The sequence below is a fragment of the Macaca thibetana genome, chromosome 1 (assembly GCF_024542745.1).
Source record: "Macaca thibetana thibetana isolate TM-01 chromosome 1, ASM2454274v1, whole genome shotgun sequence".
Classification (NCBI taxonomy): domain Eukaryota; kingdom Metazoa; phylum Chordata; class Mammalia; order Primates; family Cercopithecidae; genus Macaca; species Macaca thibetana.
The window spans coordinates 114,028,683-114,051,354 of record NC_065578.1 but is presented as its reverse complement, the minus strand read 5'-3'; the positions used below and the strand labels follow the sequence as shown (position 1 = coordinate 114,051,354).

The 22,672-nt window shown below is 39.4% G+C and overlaps 2 protein-coding genes across 8 annotated transcripts in view; both read left to right on the top strand.

The window, feature by feature from the left end:
• CSDE1 (cold shock domain containing E1) overlaps nt 1–6,465 on the top strand; it is a 172,430-nt gene extending 165,965 nt beyond the window's left edge. For all 7 annotated transcript variants that reach the window (XM_050748123.1, XM_050748114.1, XM_050748166.1 and 4 more), the window contains 4 exons: nt 2,614–2,792; nt 3,622–3,785; nt 4,646–4,778; nt 5,162–6,465. In XM_050748123.1, coding sequence (XP_050604080.1) covers nt 2,614–2,792; nt 3,622–3,785; nt 4,646–4,778; nt 5,162–5,209 — 524 coding nt within the window. In that variant the 3' untranslated portion in view covers nt 5,210–6,465. The remainder of the gene's footprint in view (nt 1–2,613; nt 2,793–3,621; nt 3,786–4,645; nt 4,779–5,161) is intronic.
• A 77-nt stretch (nt 6,466–6,542) lies between these two features.
• Nucleotides 6,543–18,602, top strand: NRAS (NRAS proto-oncogene, GTPase). Its single transcript, XM_050748343.1, has 7 exons — nt 6,543–6,723; nt 7,207–7,334; nt 9,238–9,416; nt 13,334–13,493; nt 14,405–14,528; nt 14,869–14,907; nt 15,011–18,602. The coding sequence occupies exons 2-5, from the start codon at nt 7,224–7,226 to the stop codon at nt 14,522–14,524; spliced, it is 570 nt and encodes a 189-aa protein (XP_050604300.1). The 5' UTR covers nt 6,543–6,723; nt 7,207–7,223; the 3' UTR covers nt 14,525–14,528; nt 14,869–14,907; nt 15,011–18,602.
• Nucleotides 18,603–22,672: the final 4,070 nt, after the last annotated feature.

Here is a 22,672-nt window from a genome sequence, read left to right as displayed (position 1 = left end):
GAACAAAATCTGATACCAAAACATTTAATGTTGAGTGTTATGATCAAATATTCAGTTCCTTCACTAGTATTTAGATCGGTAACCATTCAGTTCTGTATTTTTGCTTCCTGTAAAAGTTTACTGTTCTGCCCCCCACCCCGCACCCCCCCCCACCCCGCACCCCCCCCCACCAGACTACACATATGTGCATAATCTGTTTCTTAATAGCTAGAGTTCTATGAGGATCCTATTTCTCGTTTCTAGGTCAGGGTTCCTTTCATTCTCTACTTTCTTGTTTTTTCTCCCTGCTATCTTCAAGAATTCCCAGAGTTCAGTGCAACTGTTCCTTTAGCAGTCACCATCAGAAAGACCAACTTTGTGTGATCTGTATGCATAAAATAAATACACGATAGAAATAGGAGAGAACTCTGTAGATGATTAGGATAGCAGAGTTACATGATGGTGGAGTAGATGAGAAGGCTTGAGTATTCCAGCCAAAGATGATGGCTTGGTTTACAAAGAAAATAAAGTCCTTGCATCATCTAAGAATCAGCGAACATAAAGTGGTGAATAGCAGGTCATTTGGGAGAAGGAAATGAACCTTGATAACCTATTCCTTTACCACATGGGATTCTTAGAATTTCTGTTTTACATAAAACCACTATTCCCCCACCTCTAAATATGAATTTTTAAACAAATGCCATGACAGCACACCCCTGAAAAGGCCATGGGAGTATAGACTACTACTTTAACTCATGATATGATATCAAATTGCCTTTCCACCTCTTCCTAACATGCTGCTTTTACTTCCTTTTGCATCCCCACTTCCCAGTCCACTCATTCTTCAGCACTGGCTGTGGGATATAGTCCAAAGCAAGGGTTTTGTTTAGGCATCTCTAAGCCTGGGACTAGACAGATTACATTTTCCCACTTGGTAAGCACTAGCTCTTTTATTCAGTAACACAACTGTAACTTATACTAAGACTTTTAAAGTTGGGCAGACATAGATCTGGACACTGTTCTAGCATTATAATCTTGGACAAATAACTTAAATCTTTATTAGCTCAGTTTCTTCATCTTTAAAATGGTAATACCTTCAGCCTTAGAAGGTTCTATAAAGTATGAATCAGTATGTGCATCATAAGTGGTAATTATTGATATTGCATGAGGTCACACCAGCTTCCTCTAATCACTCTTCCTCATGACTTGATCTCTTCGGATTATCTCCTCAAAGTTTTTTGGTTGCTGTATTTAAAATAAAAAGTCAGCTGGGGCCGAGAGTAGGGGCTCACACCTGTAATCCCAGCACTTTGGGAAGCCAAGGCAGGCGGATCACCTGAAGGTCAGGAGTTCGAGACCAGCCTGTCCAACATGGTGAAACCCCGTCTCCACCAAAAATACAAAAATTAGCCAGGTATGGTGGTGGGTGCCTATAATCCCAGCTACTTCAGAGGCTGAGGCAGGAGAATCCCTTGAACCTGGGAGGCAGAAGTTGCAGTGAGCTGAATCATGCCACTGAACTCTAGCCTGGGCAACAGAGCATGACTCTGTCTCAAAAAAAAAAAGGCCAAGTGTGGTGGCTCATACCTGTAAACCCACCACTTTGGGATGCCAAGGCAGGCAGATCACTTGAGCCCAGGAATTTGAGACCAGCCTGGGCAACATGGCAAAAACCTGTCTCTACAAAAAATACAAAAATTAGTCATGGTGCGTGCCTGTAGTCCCAGTGACTCAGGAGCTGAGGTGGGAGGCTCACCTGAGCCCAGGAAATCAAGGCTGCAGTGAGCCATGATCGCCACTGCACTCCAGTCTGGGCGGCAGAGCGAGTACATTTGCCTGGATGCTGAATTGTTAGGCAGCTGAATTCTTTGGCATAGTTTATATCTGTAGCCTGCACTGGGCTCCAGGCAACTTTATACTGTAGGGTAGGGCTCAGCATACATGGTGGCCTTTTTTTGTGATCACAGCCATAACCATCTGTTTACATACTGTTTTTCGTTGCTTTCTCACTACAACAACAGAGTTGGTTAGACAGGATGACTTGCAAACCTAAAACATATACTATCTGGCCCTTTAGGAAAATGGTTTTTGATCTCTGATCTGGAAAAAGGAACCTATGAGGGAACCAGAACTGGAACAAAAAAAAGGAGATGGGGTGTCAGGTTTATCTAAATTGTTTTTGCCTATGCCTGCCTAGTTGTTTACTGGCCGATTGAGTATGGGACAAAAATATTTTTGGCTGGTTGGCTCATATTGTGAACTTGAGAAGAAGATAGTCCTGTGAATATTATTAGCAACCCATAGTGCTTAAAATTTAGGTAATGGGATTGTAAATGACAGTGTTTTGTTCTTTTGTGTTTTTTTTTTTTTTTTTTAATTTATAAATGCAGTTTAAAATTGTTCATCAGCTAATAAAGTATTGATGAGCTGTGACATTCTCATTTGGTTCCATGGTAGTATTTAACATTTGGAATTTCATTTAAGCTTTAAGGTGAAACTTCTGAGTACTAAAAATAGATATATATATATTTTAGGTAACATAACACATTTTTAGCAACTATATAAACTTTCTAGGATCATCAGCAGAGGACTGTTGTGAAATACTAGCTTTTAAACTTTGTACCTGTTTTACAGGCGATATGAAAGGTGAGGTCTATCCATTTGGCATCGTTGGGATGGCCAACAAAGGGGATTGCCTGCAGAAAGGGGAGAGCGTCAAGTTCCAATTGTGTGTCCTGGGCCAAAATGCACAAACTATGGCTTACAACATCACACCCCTGCGTAGGGCCACAGTGGAATGTGTGAAAGATCAGGTAAGTGCCAGCATCTCTGTATCTGAATTTGATCCTTCTATGAGTTGGTAACCAGAACCTTCAAATTTTTTCAGCCAAGGGGAAATCATCAACATTCATTCGTTTTTGTATTTCTACTTTACCTTTTTTCAGTCATTTGAGGTAGCTTAATAAAAACAGAAAACTACACAAAAAAGTGACTATATTAGCAATGAGAAAGTAAGATTGGTATTGGTAACTAACATTACGCAATGGGGAAAATAAGTTTGGGGTGAGATTTCCAGAATAGAAGGACTGTATGGTTTTGTACACTTTTGCTTAGAACTTCTTTTGCATATCACACAGACACAGAAACTGTGTTCGAAAGTACTTAAAAAATAAGCTTAGGGCAAACAAACTTAGTCTTACTACTGAGATCTCAGGGAAATCTGAGTCCTCATAATGTTTTTCGTCATCAGTAGAGAGAATAACAACATTTTGTATGGCTGCTTCATATACTGCTATAACCCAGCTTAATTCTAGAGGGGATCCAAACAATATGTATGTTGAAGTAACAACTTCCTGATGAGTTTGCTTAAATCAAAAAGCTTAGTTCATAATGTATGAAGGAACAAGGCAACTTTTATTTGTTTGGTTCAAGTTTGTGATATAGTGAATGGCACTTTCAAAGATACATTTCTTCCCTGACAGGTTTTGCCACAGGCAGCTGGACTGGAGTATCAACATTAATATCATGTTTTATACATCCTTTTATATAGGGGCAGGCATTGTGCTTCACTCAGAGTGAGGTGTGGCATGTCCTCTCTTTTTTACCTACTTTTTTTTTTTTTTTTTTTTTTTTTTTTTCCAGTTTGGCTTCATTAACTATGAAGTAGGAGATAGCAAGAAGCTCTTTTTCCATGTGAAAGAAGTTCAGGATGGCATTGAGCTACAGGCAGGAGATGAGGTGGAGTTCTCAGTGATTCTTAATCAGCGCACTGGCAAGTGCAGCGCCTGTAATGTTTGGCGAGTCTGGTGAGTTGTTGTTGTGGTTTGATTAGTAACTACCCTGGAGTGTCTCAACTTCTGTAGTCTCTGTTTTATCACATTTCTTTACTTTTCTGTGCCTTGTTTTTTCCCCTTTTGCCACTTTTTATTTACTTCCTACTTCTAGTCTAATACAAAAAGATTGTGTAGTACATGTTTTTTAAAATTTTTGCCAAATTCCTTTCCTTCCATTAAGTCATTTCTAGGTTATATGCTACTTAAAATTCTAATACTTTAGTCATCCTGATTCATAATGCCTCTTTGCTTCTCTGCCGCCCAGAGACACAGTCTCACAGTCTGACTCTGTTACCCAGGCTGTAGTGCAGTGGCGCTGTCACAACTCATTGCAGTCTCAACCCCCTGGGCCTAAGCAGTTCTCCCACATCAGCTTCCTGAGTAGCTGGGACTACAAGCATGCACCACCACACCCAGCCACTTTTATTTTTTGTGGAGACATGGTCCCACTATTTTGCCCAGGCTGGTCTCAAACTGCTGGGCTCAAGTGTTCCTCCTGCCCTGTCCTCTCAAAGCACTAGGATTACAGGTGTTAGCCACCACATCTGCTACTTTGTTTTTTATGCATCTGTGGAATGGGTCATTCTGATTGCATTCAAGTCTAGGGTCTGCAAATGATTCCTTCCATTCCTATTAAGCTGGAACCTTGAGTTGGGGATAATAATACATAAACAAACTTGTCTATCTTGTCTTTCTAGCTAGGTAGATGAGGCAAGAGTCCCGTCATTAAAAGTGAGTCATTTGGGCAGTTAGGTGGAAAACACACTCCTTTGCAAGTGCTTGCTGTCTGCCTACCAAGTGTGGTTTCTTCTCGTCTTTTGACTTCATTACAGTGAGGGCCCCAAGGCTGTTGCAGCTCCTCGACCTGATCGGTTGGTCAATCGCTTGAAGAACATCACTCTGGATGATGCCAGTGCTCCTCGCCTAATGGTTCTTCGTCAGCCAAGGGGACCAGATAACTCAATGGTATGAGGGCATACAAGGCTTGGGGGAGGCCAGCTGATAGACCTACATACAATATGTGGTCCTATTTAAACTATAGGTCAGGAAATGAAGCAGGGAGACTTGCATATTGCTTATAACTAGTTAGGACTTTCTACACATTGGTTCAGCCCGTAACCTAATGGTTGCTTACAGTAAGAAGCACATTTCTTTTCTTGATGCTCTGAAGATAGTTTAGGTAATGGGTCAGGAGGGCTTACTGTGGATTTTCTCCTCTAGAAAAGAATTAGTAGTACATAAGATGATTAAAAATAATGCTTTTGTAGTTTCATTTCGGAATAGTGAATGTACCGTGATTGTTGTGCACTCAAATCATTAACTGCAGGGTTTTTTTTCCCCCCCCACAGGGGTTTGGTGCAGAAAGAAAGATCCGTCAAGCTGGTGTCATTGACTAACCACATCCACAAAGCACATCATTAATCCAATATGATCAAGTTGGGGGGAATCTGGTGAAGGGTTCTGAATATCTCCTTCTTCATCCCTCCCGAAATCTGAAATACTTATTCTATTGAGCTATTACACCAGTTTTAACACCTTCCTCGTGTTATGTTTAAAAAAATAAATAAATTTAAGAAAACCATTTTAAAATAATGCACAGTTGCAGCCTGGAAAACTTAAGGTGGCGCCTTATAGTATCAATTTTAGGAGCTTTATTTGGTGCATTTAACGCAACTGGTAATTGCAAAATCCACTTCGCCTGTGTTAAGTGAAAAATATAGACTGTTATCTTGTTGGCCCTATGAAATTCTGCACTTTTCATTATATACTCTACCTTCATTAATTACTTCTGGCAAGATGTTCTGCCTTAGCACTCAGTTGCGTTCTTTTTCTTTTTCTTCCTGTTCATTATGCTTTAATTCTGAGGACCATATGAGGGTAGAATATATTATCTTTTAAAAATTACAAAGATTTGTATAGGCAAACCATTTCTTAAAGTTGATGGCCAAATTTTAAAGTGTTATTTTTCATATCATTTATAATCTTGTCACAATCCACTTAAAGAAGTTTGGTTATATTTCAGTGAAAATTATCTTACAGAGTAGGTTTTTTTTCGTGGGTTGGGGGGTAACTTTACTACAATTAGTAAGTATGGTGCAGAATTTCATGCAAATGAGGAGTGCCAGCAGTGTGATAATTTAAACATATTTAAACAAAAACAAAAAAATGAATGCACAAACTTGCTGCTGCTTAGATCACTGCAGCTTCTAGGACCCGGTTTCTTTTACTGATTTAAAAACAAAACAAAAAAATAAAAATAAAAAAGTTGTGCCTGAAATGAATCTTGTTTTTTTAATAAGTAGCCGCCTGGTTACTGTGTCCTGTAAAATACAGACACTTGACCCTTGGTGTAGCTTCTGTTCAACTTTATATCACGGGAATGGATGGGTCTGATTTCTTGGCCCTCTTCTTGAATTGGCCATATACAGGGTCCCTGGCCAGTGGACTGAAGGCTTTGTCTAAGATGACAAGGGTCAGCTCAGGGGATGTGGGGGAGGGCGGTTTTATCTTCCCCCTTGTCGTTTGAGGTTTTGATCTCTGGGTAAAGAGGCCGTTTATCTTTGTAAACACAAAACATTTTTGCTTTCTCCAGTTTTCTGTTAATGGCGAAAGAATGGAAGCGAATAAAGTTTTACTGATTTTTGAGACACTAGCACCTAGCGCTTTCATTATTGAAACGTCCCGTGTGGGAGGGGCGGGTCTGGGTGCGGCCTGCCGCATGACTCCTGGTTCGGAGGCCCACGTGGCCGGGGCGGGGACACAGGCGCCTGGGGCGCCGACTGATTACGTAGCGGGCGGGGCCGGAAGTGCCGCTCCCTGGTGGGGGCTGTTCATGGCGGTTCCGGGGTCTCCAACAATTTTCCCTGCTGTGGTCCTGAATCTGTCCAAAGCAGAGGCAGTGGAGCTTGAGGTAAGTTTCTCGCATGCATAGTGTTTGGCTTTGGGCTGTGGAATGTTCAGGCGTTTCACTGATGCCAGAAATCGAGCAGAATCTACCAGCTGGAGACAAAGGCCTTGGGCGGGGGTCCTTCCATTTGGTGCCTACGTGGGGAGATCTTTGGAGGCAGAAGGGAGAATGGGAAGGAGTTGCGGCCTGGAGGCTTCCCGCTAGAGCTGAGAAGGCTTCGGGGAGTAATAGGAAGGGGGATTTCCATTGCTTAGGCGAGGGCGGGGCCCAAGGACTGTTGAAAAATAGCCAAGGGTGGGGGTTGCTAGAAAACTGTACTCCAGAAACGTGATGCCGATATTGGTCCGGTGTTTTTGCGTTCCCGAGTCACTTTAAGAACCAAATGGCAGGTTACGCTAGGGTTTTCATTTCCATTGATTATAGAAAGCTTTAAAGTACTTTAGCTGTGGTGCTCGCCGATTAACCCTGATTACTGGTTTCCAACAGGTTCTTGCTGGTGTGAAATGACTGAGTACAAACTGGTGGTGGTTGGAGCAGGTGGTGTTGGGAAAAGCGCACTGACAATCCAGCTAATCCAGAACCACTTTGTAGATGAATATGATCCCACCATAGAGGTGAGGCCCAGTGGTAGCCCGCTGACCTGACCCTGTCTCTCACGTGTCAGATCATCTTTACCTATATTCTTTATTAAAGAAATAAGAGGAGAGAAAGTAAAAGTTATTTTGGGTACTACATTCAGTTATGCAATAAGCTTAACGTGTTTATAGAGAACAGTTCATTTTTATTAGCTGCTGAAGTTTCTAAAACGTCCAGTTTTTAACAGTTCTGTAAACTTGCAAACTCAGTGTTGAGTTCATTCGTGAGTTTCTTCATATATGACAGCTCTATTACATGAGAAACACAGGCCATAGTAGCGAGACTGTATGGGAGATTGTTTAGTTGTGTGATATTGAGCAAATGAATCTCTCTCAACCTCATTTTCCTCATGTATTATCATAAACTTGTCCTGCCTACCACACAGGGATGTTATGGAAAGTTAATATATTTAAGTTATTTATGAATGGTAAAGTACTATGTAATGGTACTTAGAGATTCTATTGTATTGTGAGGGTTCATGGTACAGATTGTCTTCAGTAAGTGGCATCTAAGGCTCTTTAAATAAAGGGTTTTGCCGGACGCGGTGGCTCACGCCTGTAATCCCAGCACTTTGGGAGGCGGAGGCGGGCAGATCACGATGTCAGGAGTTCAAGACCAGCCTGATCAACATGGTGAAACCCCATCTCTACTAAAATACAAAAATTAGCTGGGTGTGGTGGCACGCACCTGTAATCTCAGCTACTCAGGAGGCTGAGGCAGGAGAATCGCTTGAACCGGAGGCAGAGAGTGCAGTGAGCCGAGATCACGCCACAGCCCTTCAGCCTGGGCGACACAGGGAGACTCCTTCTCAAAAAATAAACGAATAAATAAATAGATAAATAAACGGTTTTGTAATTTTGTTCAGTTTAGAAATGCCTAACTTTAGAGATTATTTTAATCAACACCTGGCCTCCCTACCATCTGGCTACTAGTGTTTAATTGATGCAAACTAACTATAAAAAAATTGGTTGCTAACCCTTGGCAAAATCTTTATTTCCAGCTTAACAGCTTTAATATTTTACATGATATGTTTAATATTTTAATTAAATATTTTTAAATGTTTGATTTATTGAGCAATTTACATAAGTAAAATTCATAAATTTTATGTCTAGAACCCAGTGCTTTTTGCGTTTTTATATAGTCATGTAGCTACCACCCAGATAACCACATAGAGCACTTCCAGTACTCCAGAGACTTCTCCAAGTGTGATGACATTAAAATACAAGTAAAGGGCCTGTTGCCATAAAACCAAAATGAAAGTTTTTTTTTTTTATATGAACTATGCCTGTCTGTCTTCCTGAGAAATTAATCATAACTATACCTTGTTTGGAACCTTTAAGAATTTGATTCAGGAATATTTCCCAAAGGTACGTTCTGTCATGAGAAAAAAAATATTTAGTGTTATAACCTTCTCTGAAACAAAAGGTATTTGTTTATTTAGTCATAAACACAAATGATGTATATAGGGCCAGGTTATAATTGGTGAAGGTATGTTTAGATTTCTTAAAGTAAAATAAACAGCACAAATAAAATAGTACAGTTCATAGCTTAGTGAAATACACTAGGTACCTAATCTGTAGCCTCCTGGCTGCAGTAGAGTTGTCATTTGAGTTACTGTGTTTTTTTAATCTTTTCCAGGAACAGAGTGACCATCTTTATTTTCTGCAGGCATATAGAATTTGGTGGGTTTTCTTTTACATAGGGTGATATTGGATACTTTTTGTTTGTGATTTTATATTAGCAATTTGAGGGACAAACCAGATAGGCAGAAATGGGCTTGAATAGTTAGAGGCTTATTTGACCTTGACAATAGCATTGCATTCCCTGTGGTTTTTAATAAAAATTGAACCTCCCTCCTTCCCTTACCCTCCACACCCGCAGGATTCTTACAGAAAACAGGTGGTTATAGATGGTGAAACCTGTTTGTTGGACATACTGGATACAGCTGGACAAGAAGAGTACAGTGCCATGAGAGACCAATACATGAGGACAGGCGAAGGCTTCCTCTGTGTATTTGCCATCAATAATAGCAAGTCATTTGCGGATATTAATCTCTACAGGTACTAGGAGCATTGTTTTCTCTGAAAGGATGATCTTTGTGTTCTGAAGCTTTATAGGGAAATGAGGTTAACACACTAGGGAAGATAGAGCTTTTTAATTACAGGAAGAGTTGGTTTTAGGTTGTTTGACATTGAGAATCTAGGGTAATTACTGAAAGTTAATACTGGAATTTATTTTGCATAATATACTGTTACTATAATGTTTGATAATACATAAGTGAAGCTTGCTACTGGGAACAACTCGGAACCAGAGTTGTTGTAATTGGAGATCACAAAGGAATTTCAGAGAGGAAAACATCTCCAAGAAACATCTTTCACTATGTAATGGAAAAGATGGGCCAGGCACAGTGGCTTACACCTGGAATGTCAGTGCTCTGGGATGCCAAGGCGGGAGGATCACTTTGAGCCCAGGAGTTGGAGACCAGCTTGGGCAACAGAGCAAGACCCTTTCTCTACAAAAATAAAAATAAAAAAATTAGTCACACATGGTGGCAGCTACTCGGGAGGCAGAGGTTGGAGGATCACGTGAGCTCAGGAGGTCGAGGCATGCTCACTCCACTGCACTGCTGCACTCCAGCCTAATCAACAGAGCAAGATTCTGTCTCCATAAAAAATTAAAAATAAAAAACAAAATGATAGAAAAAAGTAAATAGGGAGTACATAAAGATGAAAACAAAGCAAAGGAACATAAAGATAGACTTTGTCCATAGAACCATAAAGTTTCAAAGCTAGATTGGACCATAAAAATTCTAGTACAATATTCTTATTTTGCAGAATCAGAAAGAGTTCAGAAGGTGGTTTGTTAGGTTTTGGAGTCAGGATTGTTATTAGTAGCAGAGCCGGGACCAAAAACCCAAAGCTCCTTTTTCTTAGCACAGTGTTCTTAAACAGAGTAATATAATGGTTAAGAATAGGAATTCTACCTGGATTGAAACCTAGCTCTATTTAAATAATAATACCTACCTCATAGAGTTGTTATGAAGATTACAGTTTTAATAAATATGCAAATCACTCAGAATAGTGCCTGGCACACAGTAAATGCAACTTAAGTGTTCTGCCTAAAGACTTGAGTCTTGGCTTATTTCCTGTCCATGTGAAGATGTCTGCTCTCAAAAGCAGATTGGTCCAAAGCTGAATTCAAGTGTTCTTTTCCTAACCTGTTGTACTTCCCATTTTTATTGTCTAAAAGTAATAGCAGTACTTAATAAAATGCCCACACTTGGTGGCGTGCATCTAATAAATGTTTGTTGAATTTCTAGAAGTCATTTCTTTCTTACAAGAAATTTGTTCATTTTTCTGTATGCCTTACCTCAAACCAAAGAGTATTTAAAACATCTTATGAAAATGCATATAGTAGAGCAAGATAAAATTAATGAAAAATAGGCTTAAGTGAGACCAAAAAAATAGGGTAAAGGAAATAAAACAAATTTAGGAATGAGCATATTGTGTGATTGTGCATGAAGCTCCAATGACTTTCTAAAGGTGGACTACAATTTGGTCACTGTTGTGAAAAAGAAAGTAGCCAACTGAAAGATTCAGTATCTGTATGCTGAAAGCAGTTAAGTTGCTCAGAAGAAGCAGAATTATATTGCTACTAGAAGGAAATTTTCCCATGGATCCTCAAAGAGGCTTGTTTAATGTAAAAATCACTAGTAACCTAACAGTGACATGGTCCAGGTGCTTTAGGCTGTCTTATCCCTTAATGTAGGCTACTGCCATCAAGCATAGTTTTGCAAACAGCCAATAGAGTGTAGTTCAGATGCATGATCTTGTGGGTAATCCAGGGGTAGAGTCTAGAACAGTACTGTGCAGTATGTAGTTATTTATAGTTAATTAAGATTAAATAAAATTTAAAAATTAGTTCCTTGACCACCAAATGCTCAATAGCTACTAGTGGCTACCATGTTGAACAGTACAGATATAGACCATTTCCATCATCACATAAAGTACTGTTGGATTGTGTTGGTCAAGACAATCTAAAGCAATAGTTTTCCCAGGTGTGGTGTGTCTTACATGTCATTGAAGGGGGCGTTGTCAGGAGTTCTAGATGCTTCAGCCTCCCTTTACTAAGAGCAGTTCTTAGTTTTCTGTTGTATAGGTTGGGCTTCCAGATACAATGTTTTGTTTTAGTTTTTCTTTTTTTTTTTTTTTTTTTTTTTTTTTTTTTTTGAGACTGAGTTTCGCTCTTGTTGCCCAAGCTGGAGTACAATGGTGCGATCTCGGCTCACTGCAACCTCCGCCTCCCGGGTTTGAGAGGTTCTCCTGCCTCAGCTTCCCAAGTAGCTGGAATTACAGGCGTCCACCACCATTCCCGGCTAGTTTTTTTATTTTTATTTTTAGTAGAGATGGGGTTTCACCATGTTGGCTGGACTGGTTTCAAACTCCTGACCTCAGGTGATCCACTTAACTCGGCCTCCCAGAGTGCTGGGATTACAGGTGTTAGCCACCGTGCCCAGCCTGTTTTAGTTTTTTAAGGAGGAGTCTACCTCTGTTGCCCAAGCCGGAGTGCGGTGACATGACACTCTCAGGGCTCAACCTCTCAGGGATCTAGGGATCCTCCCACCTCAGCTTCCCGAATAGCTGGAACCACAGGCACATGTGCCACCATACCCAGCTAATTTTTGTATTTTTTGTAGAAGCAAGGTTTCACCAGGTTACCCAGGCTGGTCTCAGACTCCTAGGTCAAGTGGTCCTCCCACCTCAATCTCCCAGAGTGCTAAGACTATGGGTGGGAGTCACCATGCCCAGCTTCATCTATAATTTGTTTGAAGAAAATGTTTGAGCACCACCCATCTTCAAAAGTGATAGATTGCCTTCCATTAAATACTGTCACGCCAGTTATTAGCAGCAGTGAGCTTCACTTTTTATACTTTAGACCTTAATCTAAGGAGTGATTTCTAGTTGCCAATTAAATCCAGAGCCAAGTTCTTTGGAGAATCCAGGAGCCTAACTAGGGCATCTGTCAGGATAAAAGACCCATCCACTTCCAGTAGAAGGTGAGCTTGTACTTATGGCTTCCTGATGGCTGTTGCATCAAGTCTAAAGCAGTCTCCTTCATATACAACGTCTTCTCTAAGTGGTAGAAAAAAGCAAAAATACTAGAAGTTAATAGGGCTACATAAAATTTGCTAATTTCTTTTTTGCCCTAGCCATTTATTCCTTCCTGAAATCTTGTCTTTCTTTCTCTTGTTCTTTCTCTCTCTCTCTCTTTCCTTTTCCTTTTTTTTTTTTCTTTTCTTTCTTCCCTTTCTTTTCTTTCTTTTTTCCTGCTGCCCAGGCTGGAGTGCAGTGGAACAATTATGGCTCACTGCAGCCTCGACCTTTCTGGGCCCAGGTGATCCTCCCACCTCAGTCTCCCAATTAGCTGGGACTACAGGCATGAGCCACCACACCCAGCTATAATATATGTGTGTGTGTGTGTGTGTGTGTATATATATACTTTTTTTTTTTTTTTTTTTTTTTTGACGGGTGGGGATGGAGTCTCACTCTGTCGCCCAGGCTAGAGTGTAGTGGCGTGATCGTGGCTCGCTGCAATCTTCGCCTCCCGGGTTCAAGCGAGTCTCCTGCCTCAGCTTCCCGAGTAGCTGGGACTACAGGTGCCTGCCACCACACCTGGCTAATTTTTGTATTTTTAGTAGAGATGGGGTTTCACTCTAGTGGCCAGACCCTGACCTTGTGATCCGCCCACCTCAGCCAAAGTGCTGGGATTACAGGTGTGAGCCACTGCACCTGGCCCAATTTTTATATTTTTTGTAGAGACCGGGTTTTGCCATGTTGCCCAGGCTAATCTCAGAACTCCTGGGTTCTAGCAATCTGCCCTCCTCAGCCTCCCAAAGTGCTGAGATTACAGGCATGAGCCACTGCACCCAGCCTAATCTTGTTTTTCTTATTTTCTGATAATATATTCCCGTTTTTAGGGAGCAGATTAAGCGAGTAAAAGACTCAGATGATGTACCTATGGTGCTAGTGGGAAACAAGTGTGATTTGCCAACAAGGACAGTTGATACAAAACAAGCCCACGAACTGGCCAAGAGTTACGGGATTCCATTCATTGAAACCTCAGCCAAGACCAGACAGGTATGGTACAGCTTTCAGCATTTGTGCAACAGTTTGCTGTAGGCGAGAGAACATCAGTTGATTAACTCTGGTAGAGATGTGATCCATGTTCATATTCTTTGTTATGCATTTTTTTCTTTTCTTCTTTTTTAGGCACAGTCTCACTCTGTCTTCTAAGCTGGAGTGCAGTGGTGCAATTTCAGCTCACTGCAGCCTCCGTCTCTTGGATTCAAGTGATTCTCCTGCCTCAGCCTCCCAAGTAGCTGGGACTACGGGCGCATCATCATGCCTGGCTAATTTTTGTGCTTTTAGTAGAGATGGGGTTTTACCATGTTGCCCAGGCTGGTCTCGAACTCCTGGCCTCAAGTGATCCTCCCACCTGGACCTCCCAAAGTGCTGGGATTACAGGCGTGAGCCACCACGCCCGGCCTGTTGTTAGACATTTTTAATAGTGTTCTTTTTTTTATCGCTTGTTTAAACCCAAAATGAATGTATTAATAGTCTATTATGGCATGTTAACTCCTGCATTAACATCCACAAATATTTCTTCTGAAGATCCTTGACTAAAAATATTTATAAACATTAGTTATTTCTCTGTCAAAACCAGCCCCTGTTTAGGGCTTAAGTCTCCTGAATGGAGTCTTTAGTTTAATGTAGTTTTGTTCTGTATGTCTCACATTACCCTTTTCCTTTGCCTGAATGTTTATTTGGCAAAATGTGCCATTTTTCTATCAGCCTGTTCATGTGATTCAATAGGAATGTGAAATTTAGTGTTCTCTTCCTTAAATCACCATATTTTATTTTATCAGCTATTCATTATGTAATTGGAATCTTATGTCCACATAAAGAGATACAAGTGCAAGAGAGCTTACAATTTGGATTGTGTCCGTTGAGTTAGCTCTCTCATTTTTTTTCATTTTTTCCTTTTATAGGGTGTTGAAGATGCTTTTTACACACTGGTAAGAGAAATACGCCAGTACCGAATGAAAAAACTCAACAGCAGTGATGATGGGACTCAGGGTTGTATGGGATTACCATGTGTGGTGATGTAACAAGGTAAGCATATGGTTTCTTGGCATAATTATAAATCTTAGTATTTAGTATTGGTCAATTTTTGGAGGAGTGTTAGTGTTATCGTCTATATGTTATTTGAGCTTCTGCCTATTCTTTTCTGCATATTTTCCATATGGCATCCTTTCTGAAAGTACTGAGGTCTAAAGTATTTAAAACATTTGATTATTCTACAGGTATCTTTATATTTTTGCTAACATTAGAAATTATAAGACATTATTTATGAAATGTAGGCATACCCTATTCCTGGCAATGACCAGGAATTTGAAGGATCACTACTTTGAAACTAGATAATAATGACATGGTTTGTGTTCTTTGTTTACAGATACTTTTAAAGTTCTATCAGAAAAGAGCCACTTTCAAGGTAGGACAAGTTTGGAAATGTATTCTCATTCCTGTTAATTTCGTATACTTGTTTTTCTTATACTCTGAATGTGTCACTTACACAAATTCTGTTTTTATTTCAGCTGCACTGACACCCTGGTCCTGACTTCCCTGGAGGAGAAGTATTCCTGTTGCTATCTTCAGTCTCACAGAGAAGCTCCTGCTACTTCCCCAGCTCTCAGTAGTTTAGTACAGTACTCTCTATTTGAGAAGTTCTCAGAATAACTACCTCCTCACTTGGCTGTCTGACCAGAGAAATGCACCTCTTGTTACTCCCTGTTATTTTTCTGCCCTGGGTTCTTCCACAGCACAAACACACCTCTGCCACCCCAGGTTTTTCATCTGAAAAGCAGTTCATGTCTGAAACAGAACCAAACCGCAAACGTGAAATTCTGTTGGAAACAGTGTCTTGAGCTCTAAAGTAGCAACTGCTGGTGATTTTTTTTTTCTTTTTACTGTTGAACTTAGAACTATGCTAATTTTTGGAGAAATGTCATAAATTACTGTTTTGCCAAGAATATAGTTATTGCTGTTTGGTTTGTTTATAATGTTTTCGGCTGTATTCTCTAAACTGGCATCTGCTCTAGATTCATAAATACAAAAATGAATACTGAATTTTGAGTCTATCCTAGTCTTCACTACTTTGACGTAATTAAATCCAACTTTCACAGTGAAGTGCCTTTTTCCTAGAAGTGGTTTGTAGACTTCCTTTATAATATTTCAATGGAATAGATGTCTCAAAAATCCTTATGCATGAAATGAATGTCTGAGATACTTCTGTGACTTATCAACCATTGAGGGAAAGCTATATCTATTTGAGAGCAGATGCCATTTTGTACATGTATGAAGTTGGTTTTCCAGAGGCCTGTTTTGGGGCTTTCCCAGGAGAAAGATGAAACTGAAAGCATATGAGTAATTTCACTTAATTTTTACCTAATCTCCACTTTTTTCATAGGTTACTACCTATACAATGTATGTAATTCGTTTCCTCTAGCTTACTGATAAACCTACTATTCAATGAACTTCCATTTGTATTCAAATTTGGGTCATACCAGAAAGCTCTACATTTGCAGGTGTTCAAATATTGTAAAACTTTGGTGCATTGTTATTTAATAGCTGTGATCAGTGATTTTCAAACCTCAAATATAGTATATTAACAAATTACATTTTCACTGTATATCATGGTATCTTAATGATGTATATAATTGCCCCCAATCCCCTTCTTACCCCATCTTCTACAGCTTCCCCCACAGCAGGAGGGGCTTGATTATTTCAGTTGAGTAAAGCATGGTGCTAATGGACCAGGGTCACAGTTTCAAAACTTGAACAATCCAGTTAGCATCACAGAGAAAGAAATTCTTCTACATTTGCTCATTGCACCATTAACTCCAACTAGTACTTTTGCTGGGTGCCTGTAGTTAGCCCTGCAAGGAAAGAAGAGATCAGTTAGCACAAACCCTTTACCATGACTGGAAAACTCGGTATCACGTATTTAAACCTTTTTTTTTCTTTTAACCATGTAGAAACTCTAAAGCCAATATTCTCATTTGAGAATGAGGATGTCTCAGCTGAAAAATGTTTTAAATTTTCTTTACTCATAATGTTCTTTGAAGGGTTTAAAACAAGATGTTGATTAAGCTGATGAGTTTGCTCAAAACAGGAAGTTGAAATTGTTGAGACAGGAATGGAAAATATAATTAATTGATAGTTATAAGGATTTGGAGGCTTGGCATTTTCATTTGCAGATAATACCCTGGTAATTCTCATGAAAAACAGACTTGGATAACTTTTGATAAAAGACTAATTCCAAAATGGCCACTTTGTTCCTGTCTTTAATATCTAAATACTTACTGAGGTCCTACATCTTCTATATTAGGAATTTTCATTTATTAAGCAAATGTCATATTACCTTGAAATTCAGAAAAGAAGAAACATATACTGTGCCCAGAGTATAATGAACCTGGAGAGTTGTGCTCCTTACTGCTAATTCTGGGAGCTTTCACAGTACTATCATCATTTGTAAACAGAAATTCTGCTTTTCTGTTTCTGCTCCTTCTGGAGCGGTGTTACTCTGTAATTTTCCTGAGGCTTATCACCTCAGTCATTTTCTTTTTTTTTTTTTTTTTTTTTTTTAGTGTCTGTGACTGGCAGTGTGATTCTTTTCCTTAAAAATCTATTAAATTTGATGTCAAATTAGGGAGAAAGATACTCATCTTGGGCTCCTGTGCCAATAGCCCTTGTATGTATATACTTACAGTTTTCTCAAGTATGTTCTAAGCACAGAAGTTTCTAAATGGGGCCAAAATTCAGACTTGAGTATGTTCTTTGAATAGCTTCTTAAGAAGTTACAATTAGCCGGGTATGGTAGCCCATGCCTGTAGTCCCAGCTACTTGAGAGGCTGAGGCAGGAGAATCACTTGAACCCAGGAGGTGGAGGTTACAGTGAGCGGAGATCATGCCACCACACTCCAGCCTGGGTGACAGAGTGAGACTTGTCTCCAAAAAAAAAAATAAAGTTACACCTAGGTGTGAATTTTGGCACAAAGGAGTGACAAACTATAGTTAAAAGCTGAATAACTTCAGTGTGATGTAAAACGTGGTTTTTAGGCTATGTTTGTTATTGCTGAAAATAATTCTAGTTTACCTCAAAATCCTTCTCTTTCCCCAGATTTAAGTGCCTGGCCAGCTGTCATAAGTTACATATTCCTTTTGGTTTTTTTAAAGGTTACATGTTCAAGAGTGTGAAAATAAGATGTTCTGTCTAAAGGCTACCATGCCCGGTCTGTAAATGAACCTGTCAAATGCTGTGTTTGCTCCAACAGCTTACTATAGAACGTTACTTAATACAATATCATACTTACTACAGTTTTCACTATAGGAGTGTAATAGGTAAAGTTAATCTCTATTTTAGTGGGCCCATGTTTAGTCTTTCACCATCCTTTAAACTGCTGTGAATTTTTTTGTCATGACTTGAAAGCAAGGATAGAGAAACACGTTAGACATATCTGGAGTTTTTTCCCATTCCAGAACTTGTGAGCATAATCATATTTGCTTTATATTTATAGTCATGAACTCCTAAGCTGGCAGCTACAACCAAGAACCAAAAAATGGTGCATTCTGCTTCTTGTAATTCATCTCTGCTAATAAATTATAAGAAGCAAGGAAAATTAGGGAAAATATTTTATTTGGATGGTTTCTATAAACAAGGGACTATAATTCTTGTACATTATTTTTCATCTTTGCTGTTTCTTTGAGCAGTCTAATGTGCCACACAATTATCTAAGGTATTTGTTTTCTATAAGAATTGTTTTAAAAGTATTCTTGTTACCAGAGTAGTTGTATTATATTTCAAAATGTAAGATGATTTTTAAAAGCCTGAGTACTGACCTAAGATGGAATTGTATGATGAACTCTACTCTGGAGGGAGGGAAGGGTGTCCGTGGAAGTTGTAAGACTTCTATTTTTTTGTGCCATCAAATATAGATAAAAATAATTGTGCAATTCTGCTGTTTAAACAGGAACTATTGGCCTCCTTGGCCCTAAATGGAAGGGCTGATATTTTAAGTTGATTATTTTATTGTAAATTAATCCAACCTAATTCTTTTTAATTTGGTTGAATGTTTTTCTTGTTAAATGATGTTTAAAAAATAAAAACTGGAAGTTCTTGGCTTAGTCGTAATTCTTATATTCACTAAAGCGCTAATACTAATTTCAAACTTTTGGATATGACATTTGGAAGTGTTGGAATATCTGAGTTCCTTGTTTCATCATAATATAAAATATATCAAAGCCTGCTTTAAAGTATTACCCTGCGGATGATTCATAGCTATTTGTCAGATTTGCATACATTAAGATGCCATTGGAGCTCTTTTGTCTCGTTTTTGCATTACTGCACAATCTAGCAATCTTGGTATAGGTGGAGGAGCATTGATGCTAGGGGCTGGAGAACTTGAGGCCCAATATAATTTTACTACGCTGGCCCAGTTTCTTCACTTACAAAATTGGAGAGTTGAATTAGGATATATCAGATTTCTCAACCTTAAGGAGATTTTTAAAAGAATAATATCAAATCTAGGCATTTTCAACTAACACTAGAATACTGTAATTTTGGAGACCTTGGTTTACTCTACGAAAGACTTATCACAATTTTTCTTCTTCACTTTTTTTTCTTAAAAAGGAGGCAGGGAAGGTAGGTCATTAACATGTGGCTGAAGCAAGCTTGGGAAAACCAATTTTAAATGACAGTATTTTTTCTAGCTAGGACAACTAGAAAGAGTATAAATAATTGTAAAATGTATATGAAAAAGAAAGAATTATGGACTTTGTATCTTTCAAACTATCACATCATATAGAGGCCTAGGTGATAGTTTGAGAGAGAAACAGTCCACAATTCTGTTTCTTTTTCATACACATTTTACAAAATTTTGTTCCAATATTTGACCCTCTAATAACAGAAAAGAGGAAAGGATGTTTTCTGGTGAGAACTGCTATTCCGTTCAGCAAAATAAAGCTACGGAAATAATGAGAAGGTACCTAAAGAAACTTACTTATTTGGAATATGAGGGAACGTCCTGTGCATCTCTGTGCTATTAAGGTTTCTGTTCTCATAAGCAATACTTAAGGTCACTGAAAGGCCAACATAGTTGCATGAGTTATTTGATATCCATAAATACATGAGAAGAGGCCAAGAGGCCTCTTTTTGCAAAACTGAGCATGTCCAGCTCCATGAGAGCACAGAGAGAATCAATGTCCAGTTTCCAAGTGGGAAGGGTATGCTTTGTAATACTTTTAAAAGTAACTGGGCGGTGAAATGTGACCCTTTACCTTAATAAAAGAAAGCTGGAACTTCAGGAACATACAAAATGGAGATAAACATTCTTTCCAGTTGCAAAAGGAATATAAGAGGGTTCAGATTCATGAACCAAGAGTTGAGTTGACCATTCTTATTTGCAGTTGTATTCTACCACATGATTTACTTCACACTTGCACCAAAATAGTCTATTATAAACTATTGATGTTGGTGGGGAGCAGGGGTGGGAATGGGGAATGGAGGGGAGGAATGAACTTAGTCTCTTACCTAGTATAAATTAAGATTACCATCAACTTGTAGAAGCCATATGAAGTAAAAATGGGTAGCACCTGCAATATTGGGTCTTAGAGTTGTATTAAATGTTTCTAAAGATAGAGGCAGCTACGTGCCTGATAGGGGAGGATGTGGTTGTAGCTAGCAGTTGCCTACTAGCAGGCTCTTTTATTTGCAGCAGCCTGAAATACCCAGGTTAGGAAAGGCAATCTTCCCGAATGGATGCTGTGGACATGATACAATTGGCGCTATCGATACTTTCTGTAGGAGCTTGAAATGTGTGGATTATAATTCAGTCTGAAAGAAAACTTGCACATTATTTGAAAACATTTTCTTGTAAATCAATTCACATTTACAACTGAGGCCCAACATTCCTGATAGGAATATTTTTGTAAATCAATGGTATAAAGTGTAAAGACATGTTGAAAGTTAGATCAAGAGATCTTTTAAGTGTATGCTTGTTTTGCCTGTGAAGCTGAGGAGTTTGACATTTACTATTAAAGTCCAAAATGAAACTAGCATGGCAAATGAAGTGATCCTCCCACCTTGGCCTCTGAAAGTGCTGAGATTCCAAGTGTGAGCCACCATGCCCAGCCTCAAACTAAATCTTGAATGAAAGCCTGAAATGAAAGAGATGAACGTGGAATTAATCTGGTGTGAAACTTGTTGGGAACTCCCACTTCTTCCCAACCGGTTCTTCACCCTACCTCCTCCTCCTTCCTTGAAGTTGGGGGACAAGGGAGGAGGAGCAGAACCACAGCCATTCAGCCTCTCCTAAAAGTCTCCTTTATACTCCAAGGACTGAGCAGCATGGCTTAAAAACTACTAGTGACTGCGCATGGTGGCTCACGCTGTAATCCCAGCACTTTGGGAGGCCAAGGTGGGAGGATCACTTGAGGCCACATTTGAGGCCACACTTGAGGCCAGGAATTCAAGACCAGCCTGGGCAACATAGCAAGACCCTGTCTCTACAATGTTTTAAAACTTAGCTAGCCCCGCACCTGTTGTAGTCCTAGCTATTCAGGAAACTGAGGCAGGAGGATCACTTGAGCCCAGGAGTTTGAGGCTGCAGTAAGCTATAATGGCACCACTGCATTCCAGTTTGGCCCACAGAGTGAGACCCTGTCTCTAGTGGGGGGAAGAAAAGATTTAGTTTAAAAAAAAGATTTCATAAGTAAAAGTATAAAAACCACTTGACTTCACCAATCTACTTCTACGACTATCTATCAAAGTGGGAATCACTAGATCACAACCTCAAGTCTAGTCCAGATCCCAATATTCTATAGACACAATCATGTTCATTGCACTCTACATAATAGTGAGATGGTGTATAACATAGTGCTTAAGAGACCCCACTCTGGAGCCGGAATACCTTGCCTTGAATGCCCCTTCTACCACTTATTAGTTGTCTGACCTTGAGCAAGTCAACCTCTCCATACCTGAAGTTTTTCAACTGTAACATGGAAGAAATAATAGTTCTTCAAAAGACTATTGTGAAAATTAGATAAGTTAATATATAGTAAAAACAACATCAACAAGAAACAATAAGTTAGAACACTATCTAGCACTGTTTTTATTGCAGGGACCCCATAGTATGCCTCCCTCTCTCCTCTAACAGAACATAGTACACTGCTGAAGTACAGCTTGTTTTGTTTAAAGCAAATTGCTGAATTTCAGTTCCATTCCAGAGACAGGAAATAAAGTCAGTTTGTCTCACGGAAAAGGATGTGTCTTAAAAATTTGACTTCTTTATTTTTAGGCATGTAGGGGAAATTACTACTGACGGGAAAATGAGACTGAATGTAGTAAAGTACCATAAAATGCCTCATCATTCCACAGGTTTGGTTATGCTCCAAACCAAAACGCATTCCTTAAGTATAAAGGAATTGTTATATACCTCTAACAGGATGACAAAATCTATGGTTGCTGCTGGCAACTATGTTCCAGTTCTATTCCTAAACTGGAAGTTGTAATGAACTCAGAACTGCTCCCACTGAAGCAATGTAACAAAAAAAATGGAGCTGGCAGTTTACCGACAGTCACCCTCAGCCCCACAGAACCCTTTGGTATGCTGTCTTCTCAACCACAACTTACTGTGGTCATTGAGGCATTGAAGGATGTGGGGTGATGAACAAGTTGGAAAGAGGTGGGAGCCCCAGCAAGTTTCACAGCAGGGAGGGAGACCTGCTATAGCAGAATGGAGGTAAAGGCTTTCTGGACAATAAGGAGCCAAGCACAGCAATCTGTGTACAGTTCATTCCTGTACAAGGTCATCTGCTTCCCGCAGATCCTCAGGTATCTCCAACTGAATGAACTACAAGAAATCTCTTATTTAAAAAGTACCTTTGTAAAGTTGATATTTGGATCTTAGAATGATTTCCCCTAAAATAATGTTGTAAACAATGGTTAAGTCCCTAGGTTAGCTCCAACTGATGTGGTCCATCACATAGCTGAAATATCTGCACACCAATCATTTCAAAAGACATAAAAAATAGATGGGGGGCTAGGGGAGGGGAAACATTAGAAGAACTACCTACTGTAGGTGACAGGTTGATGGGTGCAGCAAACCACCATGGCATGTGTATACCTATGTAACAAAACTGCACGTTCTGCACATGTATCCCAGAACTTGAAGTATAATTTTTAAAAAAGACATAGAAAA

Bases quoted from the DNA above. Each gene is read 5' to 3' on its own strand.
- NRAS (XM_050748343.1), top strand. From the start codon at position 7,224: ATGACTGAGTACAAACTGGTGGTGGTTGGAGCAGGTGGTGTTGGGAAA. The intron at 7,335-9,237 runs GTGAGGCCCAGT...CCACACCCGCAG, and splicing joins AATATGATCCCACCATAGAG to GATTCTTACAGAAAACAGGT. The intron at 13,494-14,404 runs GTATGGTACAGC...TTCCTTTTATAG, and splicing joins CCTCAGCCAAGACCAGACAG to GGTGTTGAAGATGCTTTTTA.